This window comes from Carya illinoinensis, chromosome 2, assembly GCF_018687715.1.
Source record: "Carya illinoinensis cultivar Pawnee chromosome 2, C.illinoinensisPawnee_v1, whole genome shotgun sequence".
NCBI lineage: Eukaryota > Viridiplantae > Streptophyta > Magnoliopsida > Fagales > Juglandaceae > Carya > Carya illinoinensis.
The window spans coordinates 34523018-34535956 of record NC_056753.1 but is presented as its reverse complement, the minus strand read 5'-3'; the positions used below and the strand labels follow the sequence as shown (position 1 = coordinate 34535956).

Sequence of the window (12939 nt, the reverse complement as noted above, 5' to 3'; positions counted from 1 at the left end):
AATTTTTTAAAAGATTCAACGATATATATAGACGTACAAAGGGGACTATACTTTTGACGGCTAGCTCACTATGCTAGTACTATGCTAGCACTATGCATTATGCATATGTCGGCTAACTCACTATGTTAGTACTATGCACTATGCATATGTCGGCTAATTCACTATGCTGGTGCTATGCTAGTACTATGTACTATGCATATGTCGGCTAACTCACTATGCTGATATTATGCTAGCACTATACACTATGTATTTAATGACTAGATAAATATGGTCATACAATTCAAAATAGTTTATAACAATCCCTTATTTTTTTAAAGTATTGGAGTAATTTCTAAATTATATCATATTTAAGGAACCAGGAACCAGCCAAAAAATTAAAGATAAAAAGGTGAGAGAGCTAGCTAGTGACAGTTCCATTATATATAGAATGATCATGGTATCGGACTAGCAGCAGCTATATTGCTCCATTATGTCGGCCATGGCTATCCGGGTAAATCTATTATCTATGCATGTTTCCCATCATCAGTAAATGCCAAAGCATAAATAGAGCAAAGACAACTGGAGGCCCCCAAAAGTTCACCTTAAAAAAAAATGAAAAAGGAATTAAAGCAGGTTGAAACGAACTTGATCAATAATATATATATATTAAATCTTTCATTTTCATTAATATCATTATTTACTCATTTTTATGTAACTTGTCCTTATATATAAAGTTATAGATTGGAGAAATGACAAGAACAATATGATATTACCTATATACGTTTATGATCATAGGATTGAATTAGCAGTAACTATATTCAAGATGGGGGAAAAAAGAAGAAAAGTAATGGCCCCCGGGGGAGCCTGCAAGATCATCATCATCGTGGCTCCTAATTCTAAGAAGTTAAAGCGCGCGCAGTAGTGTTTGAAAGCTAGCTAATTGTGGAATTACCAAAAGCGGGAGGAAAATCCGTTTACCTTTAGCGTGCGCTTGTGGTGTCCAATCAAGTTGGACTTGATATATATATGATATAGTGTGAAAGACCCCGTTCTCATCCTTGTTCATTTGATTTGGTGGTGGAAATTAGTAATTTTATTAAAAATCAATCTATCAATTATAGCCCAATCATATTAATTACCTATATGAGATCATATATATGTATGCATGCCCGCTCCCAAAAGTGGGGTTTTTAAAGAGAAAAAGATCGTCAGATCAACCTATAATTAAACAAAATGATCAATACCTAAATTTTAAAGAAGACCATAACCCCCCATTTTCGCAGGATCCATGGAGGACAAAAAAGGGGATATAATTCAGATAAAATTAGGTACGGAAGATTCCTAGACTGGAACGTCTGGACAGGGAGAAAAAACCCAACAAGAGTTATGTTAACATGCACCGAACATACATGTTATCTGCATGTAGTTTTCACAGCTCCTAAAATTTGTGTCAACAACTTATGATCATTATAGTCTTCATCATGTACCCCGCCATCACCTTCACAACCCCCCGGATCCGGCAAAGGCATGAATCCTTCAACGTGATTTTGTCTCCCGATCAGAGGCAACCAGTTCTGGCGACCCATATGTATGTGTGTGTGACATGAAGACCAGCTACTCCCTATGTAGCTCCAAGGGCGCAGTGTGTGATGGAGAAAATGATTGTCAGACTTCTTGGAGATCATATGCATGGAGTTTTGCAGAAACCCGAGAGGATGATATCGGTGATGGAAAGGAGACAAATTGCATGGAGACGAATGATTTGAATGATAGACCACCTAATACAAACTATTCTTTATGTTTAATTTATATCCCGAAGCCTTTGTCTGAATACAAATGGACACATACGAATAATTTTCCTGGGATTACGGCTCTTGCATGCACAATGTACCTACCCGGCCAGCTCGTATGGTTTTTATTTTTTTACTGCGTGGATCATCATGAGTACTTTTATATATATCTAGTCTAAACTACCAACATACCGGCGTATATACCTATGTTTTTAAATAGTTTTATACGTCAATTTTATAGTTTAATGTATCATACAATATATAAGTACTGTAACTGGCCTGGATGAAAAAAATATATATATATTTCTCTAATATTATTTTTTTACGAAGCTATATCATTTTTGTTCATTTTTCTAGTTAAATACGTTAAAATCAGAGTTTATATACGAATAATACTAGATATAATCATGACTTATAATACAAATACTGGCGCATATTCTTTTTGAAAAAAAAATAAGATTTATTATTAAAAAATTAACTTTTTCACTTGAATGTCATATTTACTCACATTTTTAAAAAAGAATGAGTTGTAGTTATGTACTCTATGACTGAAAATATCATTTCAAATAAAGACTACATGAGTTATAACACTTCATAATTAATATTTGCGCATAATGATCCAGTATAATTAATATGCTTGCAGCATGCATCTTCCTAGATGATTCATCGATCCTAATAATTAGCTTGTTAGATGCAGGGTTTACATTTTAACAATTAACAGATATGGTCGATCGGTGAGTACGTCTTTCACTTTATCCATTAATTTATTCATCATTATGCGCAAAGGGTCAAGATAAAGAGTTCGTAGCTATGAAGTAAAATCCAAAGGCACATAAAATAAAGAGGAAGGAACGCGGTATGACTATATATGTCGCCATGCAGGCCGGGTACTACTGCAGATGCACGTACATGGGCTCGATCTGCGAGGAACATTCTTCCCATTGCAACATGCTATATATATAGATCCAATTAATACATGCATGGCACATGTATTGTATGTCGACCTAGCAGCATGTGAGAGAGGAGAATAAATATATAATAACTCCTTGTATTTTTTACATGCATGGCACATGTATTGTATAATAATGTCCCAGCAGCTCTTGGGGTTTTGAGAACTGTTCGGACCTTCTTTTTTTTCCTTTCGAACTTTTGCATTTTTTTTTTTACCAACAAAACCAATTTTAACGATATTCTTGATCGAAAGTTGGCAAATACATTTAGTTATTACAACATTATTTTTTATATTTTATAATAAAATTAATCTAATTAGTGTCAAACAGTAGTACTAGATCATCTACGATATATATATATATATATATTGCACCCTATATATATAATATGTCCGGGCCCTTAATTACCTCCTAATTTTTCTTCAAACATATATACCAATATATAATAAAAGGCTGCAATTAAGCTGATTTCATCTGCCGGCCAATTGCAGTGATGATTAAGTAAAATATATAGGTTGGCCATAGCTAGGATAGAGCTCATCTCGATCGATGCTAAAACCCTAATTCTCTAATTCAATCAATGGGCCAGCTTAGTACGATTGAGCATGTTTGTTTGTCTATCTACATTAATCTTATACAGGCAGGCAGGCCGCAGGCATGCTTATAATTAATTAAAGATATTAATAACTCTAGCTTTAGCCTTTAATATTATTGCCTACTTTATTGAAAAATGACCAATGGGTATTAGTTTATTTGCCTGAGCTAGCAGCCTAACTCTAGATCATTGCAATCAAGTGTATATATATAATATTAATTTACATTTTTCCAAAACTTTTCTTGACTTAGAGAGAAAGCGACTGATCTGAGGAATCTTTGTTCTCGAATCAATAAAGGGCTTTTGATTATGGTTTATTTATAACTTGTTTAATTGGGAGTTCTCTTTGCATGCATACCATGTGATTCTTGCTACAAATAAGAGTACTGGATCCAAATTAAATAAATGAAGGCAAGAAATTATAAGTACCCCAGCTACTTATAATATATATAAATTATAAGTACCCAGCATATGGAGATAGCACATAGCTAGATCATATCTTTATTTGTTTATTTATTTATTAATGCAGATAGAGTACTGCAGGCTAGATGTTTAACACGTAGTGCAGTAGTATACGTACTTTTAAAGAACCCAGCTGGCATGATAACTTGGATTTGGTGCAAGTCTAAAGAACCAGTTGATCCAGTAGAGTAAAAGTTTCACATGATCAATATGCAGGAGGGTTTAGTCATGAAGAAAAAGGGTATATTTTCAAAGGCACTGTTGGTCTATGACCTTTTTTCTGAGTTCTGTTTTCAACATCGGCAATCAGCACAGCAGCATTGAAAAGGGCATCCCAACATACAAGAATCAATGATTCATCCTCAACACCCAATAAGCGTTAAGAGTAAGACAAGGGCCTGATTTCTCTCGTGGCAACTGGTCCTTCTTCCTAGAGCTGGCTGCTAGGCCAAAAATAAAATTAAAAAAAGAAAAAGAAAGAAAATGTTCCCTGTCTTTCTAGTTTCTTAGTTTGGTACTCCCACAAGTTATTCTTTTTAATTCTCCTCTCCCCTCTGTTACTGTGCTTCTTAACCAAACTTTTGAACCACAGTATTATATAGTCTTACATTTATCATGGCGCTTTAATCGTCGTTTTCTACTTTTTTGCTTAAAAATTTCTGTATCAATGAATCATTAAACCCTAAGACGACCCCATACTACTTTAAGATCATTAATTATGAAGAACAGTACGTGATGATCTACTTGATCTCTGACGTGAAGCTCAATCATAATTCGGTCCCTAGCTAAGCTGCGTCGAAATCTCTGTTCACGAAGAGAGAGAGAGAGAGAGAGAGAGAGAGAGCTGCATGCCATGAGCAGCTTGTATCATGTTCTTATAAGTTTCTATGGTTGGCTATCAAATCCCATGTAGAGAACATGAGAAATGGATAACAGAAGTTGAAAAGGAAAGTTGGTTATTCCTTACAAGAAAATTAAATTAAAATCTGATCATTAATTGAGAAAATCCATAGTGACGTCTGCATGATATCTGATGATCATGAGTTGATCTATATAATTGGTCTAGATTTTTTTTTTAAATTAAAGAACAATATATGGGACTTTTTCTTCGAGTTTAATCAACATCGATCTCAAACGTCAACCATCAATAATTAATTTGTTTTCCCAACTAACCCTTTATTAATTTTTTTCGCTCAAATAAAATTATATATATATATATGCACAAGGTTTGCTAATTAATGGGTTTATGTACATGGAATGAGACCCTTTTTTATTGTGCAGATCATCACTAGCGGCCACACATAAAACAAAAGAAGACAATAATATTACAGGGTAATTAAATTAATGGGTTTAAGCTGGAAATCTATTAGGTTAGTAGCTATGATCAGAAAGACTCTCTTCCGAACGATCAAGTCATAATGAGTGTCTAAATTAATTAGTTTCTTAATCTGTTTTAATGAAAATATGATTTTTTTTTTATATATACACAACGGGCTTTGAGGATTCGAATTTAAATTTTTCTATTTAGATAATCGAGTCGTATGTTATCAGTGTCTAAATTAAATATGATTGTGCATATTCTTTAAATTATATCTTTTATACATGTCCAACATTTATTTAAGCCTGTTGTTTTGTTACATTTGGCCTTACATCCATCCATCGTGTTAAATCCATTGGTTTTGAACTCTCCAAAGCACTTACTTGATAGTGCCTTCAATCACTTCACTTTTATAATAAGTCAGCCATCGGGCCTTATTACTTAATAGTGGAAGCTTAAATTTGCAAGTTGTTGGGCCACGTTATCTATTTCTACATTAAAAATAAGCTTGTAATTAAGAATTCAAATGATAATGTCACTAAATATTAATTAATTGAAAATTTTAAAAATTAATTAAATAATTAATTGAGTTTTGTTGTGTAAACACAAGAACGAACTTATTATGAATTGTGAAACTCATGTTATATTTATAATAAAAATAGTTAAAATAATTTTTTTTTTTTTATCCTAATTTGATATAGAAGAATTTCTTATAAATAATGCATCAATTAGAAAAAATATATATATTTGATTATCGGGTGGTGTTGAAATAAAATAATTAAAGAACTCGAATTTTAAATTAGATGAAGAGATCATAGTGCACAAGAGTGGTCATGATCCAATCTATTAAGGACAAAACGATTACGTGTTAATCCACAATAGATCCTCTCTCTCTCTCTCTCTCTCTCTCTCTTGCAATTTATGTATAAAATGCCGTATCATTCTCTTCCTTGATCTCTCTTTCTGCGTATTCAACAAAATTCTTGTTGCACTCTCTCACCATTTTTCATGTTTCCTCTCTTTCACAGAACCTAGAGGGTTTTCTTTTTCTCTTTCTTTTTCCTCACACTTTGTCGCGAAACAAAAACTCGCGCATAACAAGCTTCAAAGGTAAGTCTCCTTCTCCTACAATCTTAATCCTCCTCCCCCCTTGTTTTGCCTGAGTTTATCCGATTCATTAAAGCTGTATCTTATTCGGTCCAAATTGATCCAATTAAATGCTAAATCTCGATACTTTTTACGAATTTCCAATTTGAGAATTTTGATTTGGACTTTGTAACTGTTTATCAGGTGGTATGTGTGCGGCTGTGAATTTATTTGTGATTATGGTGATATTATGTGAGTTTCATACTTGAATTAGGTTTTATTTTCCCTTTTTATTTTCTTTAACGTTTTAGAGTTGGAATGCTGCTTTAGCAGCTAAGTTTGTACTTTTAGGCTTGGAAATGGAGCGTTAAGGGTTAATCGTGGGGTACATTGTGGAGGGATCGAAGGTGTTCTTTGAGTGTGGTTCTGGTGGTGCGCCTGGGGGTTGGGTGAAGATGACTGATTTTCAATCGCTCCAACAGAAACCTGAATCCACCGATGCCTGCTCTGAGTTTGAGCGCGGGCTGGAGGAATTGGTGCGTGGGCACTTGGATGATTGTATGTCATTCGCTTCGTGTAGCTCTACACGCACTCCTGATGACGAGGAAGATGAGGGTGATCAGCTAGTTCGGAGGAGGAGGAGGTCTGATTTGGAAGGTGATGATTTGGCAGAGTCATCTGCTGCACGGTGTCGCCACTCTCGTATTTTGAGTAGGTGGGCTGCCCGACAGGCGCAGGAGATGATAACCACAATTGAGAGGAGGAACCACGAGTCTGAGTTGATGGCGCTCGCACGTTTGCACACGGTTTCAATGCTTGATTCATCTTTTTTGAGGGAGTCTCAGTCCCCGACCTCAAGGCGGCAGGGGGCTGTGGAGAGGCCGAATACTCAGGCATCTGCAATTTTGCAAAGATGGCGAGAGTTGGAGGATGAGCATCTGTTGAATCGGAGGTTGAGGCAGCAAAGGAGTGTTGAGTCTAACACCAATGTGTCAAGTACAAACATTTCAGAAAGTCAGGAGAGTGAGAATCAAGGGAGCTTGGGAGATGCAAGCGAGAGTGAAAACGAGTTTGGGAGCTGGGCTCGTGATCAGATGGGCTTGCGGAATGAGCATGCAGATAATAACAGGTCTAGTAGGGAGCAATCTCCTGATCTTGGCGAAGTTGAGAGGGAGAGAGTCAGGCAGATAGTTCGGGGCTGGATGGAGAGTGACATTAGCGATCATTCTTCAAACATTGTTCAAAGAAACAATAGTTCCAGAGCAGAATGGCTTGGTGAAACAGAACGTGAAAGAGTGAGAAATGTTAGGGAGTGGGTACAAATGACAAGTCAACAGAGAGGAGCTCGTGGGAGCCGCAGGGAAGATCAGTCTGGTGGTCTCAGTAGCCAGGTGGATCAAGTTCGTGATAGGGTGGCTGTTGACCATGATGAAGGCCAACCTGATAATATTCGCAGGGACCTGTTGAGATTACGTGGAAGACAAGCTCTTCTTGATTTACTTATGAGGATTGAGAGAGAAAGACAGAGGGAGCTTCAGGGTTTATTGGAGCATCGAGCTGTCTCTGATTTTGCTCATCGCAACCGCATCCAGGTCAGTTGCCTATCATGAAGGTTGTTTTATCTTTTAATATTACTTCCACAAGTCTACCAATTTAGGTCCCATGTAAAGATTTAAAATCATGAAGGTTGTGTTGAACTTCCTTCTAGACTAGTTTGAGCCAAGACCCCCGCCCCTCTCACCTGCCCAGGCGTGCTCCTCATTCAGGTGGCTATTAATTTCACTGCATTAATCTGCCTGAGGGAAATCATGTTTGCATACGATGGTTGATAATTATTTAGAACTATACCAGGTACTACATATAAAGCTACAACTTGCTATACTTGTGTAAGCCATAACTTACGAGAAGATAGATTTATAATTTTTCTGTAATTTTTAATGCAAGGCAAAGCAGGATAATATGTTATTATGAGAAATAGTTCCCATCATTCGATTCAATGTTAGTTACTAGTTTTATACTATTTTTCTTTTCATGTTATGTATTCTAAAGGTTTGTTAGTCGGGTGTAATTAGGTGTTGTTGGTACTTGGTTGTTGCACGCTTCCATTGAATTAAACTTGATACTTATTGGCTAATATGAAGTTTGGTAATACAACATGAGGATGTTTTGGTTGCCTACATACTAGTGGTTTGACTACTAATGCAGTAACCTTTTCCAGTCATTACTCAGAGGTAGATTCTTGCGAAATGAAAGACCTATTGAAGATGAGAGACCACCTTCTATGGCAGCAAGTGAGTTAGTTCAGTTAAGACAAAGAAATACTGTTTCTGGTTTAAGGTACTCAATTTTTTTGTTCATTCCTTACTCCTTAATGGTTGATCTAAATTTCTTTCACTGTTTGTTTTTGGAATTGATCATTTTTTTTTTTTTGGGAATAGCCTATATGTTCTATCTGGTTCTGTAATAGTAGCCTTGTTCTTTGGAAAAAAAGGATTGGCCCAAATTTTACATCTCTTTCTTAAACCTTACTTAAAATGATAGGATAATATTATACCAAATCTTTATTGTTTTACTTGAGCAGTTGGATCATCCATTCATTGTTCTTGAGTTTGCTTGATCCCTTGTTGAATATGTGGAACGAGGTTTATGAAAAGATAACTTTGTTGGTATTTTGGAATGAACTTTTTTTCTTTTCTTTTTTTTTCCTTTGAAAAAAAGGAAAAGGAAAATGAGAAATGAAGAAAGCAATCATTTGAAAGGTGGAATGGCTTGAGATACATTTGTGGCACAAACTATGATCCAATGGTAGACCACCACATGGTTCACAAAAATATTTTGTGTATGGATTGTATAATAAAATAAATGGAAACTTGTTAGCCGTTAATATTGAGATGAGGAGGACGGTCGTGGAATGCATTTTCTTTTGAAAACCTTTAGCCTAGTGCATTACTTGGATACTCACATGAGTACTCTCTCTCTCTCTCTCTCTCTCTCTCTCTCTCTCTCTCTCTCTCTCTCACAGTTTCACACACACACAGTCACACATACAAACACACACAATGTGCATGGGTGACACATGTTCCTGTATCAACATTTATATGCAGTTTCTTTTGTGTATGTTCTCTAATTTCTTCCCTTTAGATGAACTGAGTTTGACTGTTTGCACTCATTAAAATATAAAGCTTGTCAATTACATGTATGCTGTTCTTTCCCCTTTACCTTCTTTAATTGATCTTATCAATGGTTGGAGTGTTTTCGTTATAGTTTTAAGAAGTACGAAAATTGTAGTAATTGTCGTTAAAACACAAAATATAATTGTTATGATAATAACAAGTTCACTTTCCCATTTAGGGAAGGGTTCCGCTCCAGATTAGAAACAATTGTTCGTGGCCAAGTAGACAGCCATTCTGATACCACATCTAACAATGACATCAACGATCGTGGAAATGGTCGGACTCAAACAAGTGTGTCACTACATGTTGAACTTGAAAATCATGAACAATCTCACTTTAGGAGTCCAGAGAGTGATGTCAATCAGTTGCCCGATCAAACAGGAAACTTGGAAACCAATAGAGCTGTTGAGAATGTAGGTTGGCAAGAAACTGCTGGTATAGGGGATTGGCAGGAACAAATCAGTGAAGTTGAGAGAGGAAACTGGCAACAGACAACCTTTCATCAGTTTAGTGGGTGGAGAGATGGCAATGTCGAAGATATGGATGCAAATTGGCAAGAAAATCCAGTCAATGATTGGCCCCAAGAAATTCCAAGGAACATAAGTGGAGAAGTGAGCCGTCCACAAGAAGCCCAGGGAGCTTGGCATGAGGATGGGTCCCGGGAGGCTGTTGGAAATTGGTCAGAGGGGCCTTCTGCTCCTCCAAGAAATCGTCGTGCTATTCCAGTTAGAAGATTTCATAGATTTCATCCACCTGATGACGATAATGTGTACAGTATGGAACTCAGGGAACTTCTGAGCAGGTAGGTATATGATCATTTTTAGAAGGTTCTGGACGTGTTAAGACCCTCATGAATGTTGGACCTTTGCTTTTGAAATTCATATGATGATTTTTTGTTCTCTCCCATCATGTTGCAGGAGAAGTGTTTCTAATCTTCTTCGTAGCGGTTTCCGTGAAAGTCTAGACCAATTAATACAGTCATATGTGGAAAGGCAGGGGAGTTCTCCCCTTGACTGGGATTTGCACCGAAACTTGCCTACACCAATTTCTGCTTCACCTGAGCGGGATCAGGAGCAACAGAGGGTTGAGCAGAATGAGGATCAACGTGCTGCCATCAACAGACCTTCACTTGTTCTACCATCTCCATCCGTGCCGGTGCCCCCTCCACAGCCACTTTGGCACCAAGACTTACATCACACTGGTTGGTCTCGGCATAGCACACATCGGGCAGAACTTGTGAGCCTTCTTTCTTGAACAAATTGTGGAACTAAATATTACTATTGCTAAACTCAATTTTCCCCCCATGAAGTTCCATGTCTGGCACTTCCAGACTAAACCAAACTTTTTTCATAGCTTTTGAAGGTACTAACTGTCGTTGGATGGTGAGTTTATTGGAGGATTGGAACCAAAATATTGAGGATATTGAGTTGAGTTCATTTCAATAGTTTGTTATGCTCATAAGTGATGGTGAGTGCCATTTTCTGAAATGATCTGATGTGGACTATATAGGGTATATTATTGGTGCAACTTGATACTTCATTGGGTGTCCTACTAAGCTTCAAGTTGAATTGCTTCAATATGAATTAACTAGAAGTTCCAATATGTTACTTCTGAGACTTCATTAGAGCTACTCTTTCCTTTTTTTCCTCGTGAGTATCGGTGCTACTTTTATAGCAGAATGGAATTCAACTCTTATCTGCAGTGATAAGAGGATCTGTAACTGATGATCTTGTTTTGTTGGTGTGGAAAACTACGGAACATTAATGGGAAGGGGGCTGTGAACATAATCTGTTCATAGATTTCCAAACCTGTGAACCCTAGCAACATCTTCTCCATTACATACTGTATCTGCTTTTAATCCTTGCACTTAATGTGAATATTGATTTGGATCAGGAATGGGAGATGATTAATGATCTGAGAGCAGATATGGCAAGACTTCAGCAAGGAATGAGCCACATGCAGAGGATGCTGGAGGCCTGCATGGATATGCAACTAGAGTTGCAGCGCTCGGTGAGACAGGAAGTCTCTGCGGCTCTGAATCGTTCAGATGGTGAAAAAGGTTTTTTTTTTTTTTTTTTTTTTTCCTGTTTTGGAAAAACTTATTTTATTTTATCATAATTATAAATTAGTCTATTGTTTATACTTCTATCTTTGATATCACAAAATTGACCTGAAAGATGAAATCATGTTGCAGGCATGGGTGCTGAGACATCGGAAGATGGTTCTAGATGGGGCCATGTGAGGAAAGGGACTTGCTGTGTTTGTTGTGATAGCCACATAGATTCACTCTTGTACAGGTATATTTCCATACATTTGTGACCATATGCATGCTTTTACCATTCATCGGTTTTTTTGTAGTTGTTTGTCATTTTCTCTGTTTTAGCGGTATGCCATTTTATATTATCATTGCTTGTGTTCCTCTCCCCTTAGAAACTCTGAAGTTCAGAGTATGAACCTTTTTGCAGATGCGGGCACATGTGCACTTGTTCAAAATGCGCAAATGAGTTAGTTCGTAGTGGAGGAAAATGCCCATTGTGTAGAGCGCCAATCATTGAGGTGATCCGAGCTTATTCTATCATGTAAAAAGGTAAAGTGTCGAAGAGGTTACAAAGGAATAAAATTATGTTTAGAACGAGCGGTAACAGCCGAGGGAGCAAATTCCACTTCCCTTGCATCAAATGGGAAGCTAAGCTCCCGAGGCTCCTGTGTGTAGAGTGGTAGAGTTCTTGCCAATGTTTTTTCTAATTTTATGCGGAACATCATTGCATTGTATAATTGGAATAACATAATGGCACTGTTGATTCATCATTCTTGCGTAAATAAAATATCGATAATTCTTTTCTTTTCTTTTTATGCTTTTCTGGCCTGCCTTCATGACTCTCTACTACGTGCTTGCTTGTAAAAATATCCAGGCCTGAAATTCTCCATGCATGTGACACCTATGCCGTCCAGGAAACACGATTCTCAATCTAATCTATGAGCAAATTAGATTGTCAGGAAAATTGAAATTCCTAGCCAGCTCAGTACTACATCCTTCCTTGTTGAATTCATTGTCCACGTACATGCTCCTTCCTTGCACACACACACACACACACGCTTGTAACATGGTTAGGGTTTTGCCATTTACGTTTGGCAACTCACTATCACTAGTGAGGCCATTCTCTTCCAGACTTCCATGTTATTGGTGTTTCAGACTAGAAAATAACACGAGTCTCTCTCCCTCGGAATGTTTCCGTTTTCTGCCTTGAACTTCAACACCACTCTGGTGACGACATGATACTGTAAAATGCAAGGAAATTAAACAACGCATTAATGGAGGGCGAGTATTAGAAATTCATACAGCGACATTATCTAAACCTGATAAAATATCAAACATCAACCCCAAAAATTCTCGAGAGATACTGACATCATGAAAGTTCTGTTTTCGTTTAGTTACCATATATATAACTTAAGAAGGTGCGAATTTCTTGATCTTGGCCTTGATCTACCTTCTTTTAATAATTAATTACACACTTTGATTGTTTGCAAATGCGTAGCTAAATATTCATAATTTCTATTATATAATTCATGATCGAAGGCAATCACA

The 12939-nt window shown here is 36.8% G+C and overlaps 1 protein-coding gene across 3 annotated transcripts; it reads left to right on the top strand.

Annotated features, from left to right (window-relative positions):
• The first annotated feature begins 5970 nt into the window (after nucleotides 1-5970).
• On the top strand, nucleotides 5971-12201 carry LOC122301255. 3 transcript variants are annotated; one of them, XM_043112472.1, is made up of 9 exons: nucleotides 5974-6204; nucleotides 6385-6432; nucleotides 6532-7772; nucleotides 8399-8517; nucleotides 9532-10155; nucleotides 10271-10589; nucleotides 11247-11412; nucleotides 11548-11650; nucleotides 11819-12201. In XM_043112472.1, exons 3-9 carry the CDS (start codon nucleotides 6636-6638, stop codon nucleotides 11934-11936), a joined length of 2586 nt encoding a protein of 861 aa, XP_042968406.1. In that variant the 5' UTR covers nucleotides 5974-6204; nucleotides 6385-6432; nucleotides 6532-6635; the 3' UTR covers nucleotides 11937-12201. The 3 variants fall into 3 exon arrangements, 2 of the variants coding, with proteins under 2 accessions (XP_042968406.1, XP_042968405.1); XM_043112471.1 differs by having other exon boundaries at nucleotides 5975-6204; nucleotides 6514-7772; XR_006240151.1 differs by lacking the exons at nucleotides 11548-11650; nucleotides 11819-12201 and adding an exon at nucleotides 10707-10820 and having other exon boundaries at nucleotides 5971-6204; nucleotides 6385-7772; nucleotides 11247-11383.
• The last annotated feature ends 738 nt before the right edge of the window (nucleotides 12202-12939 follow it).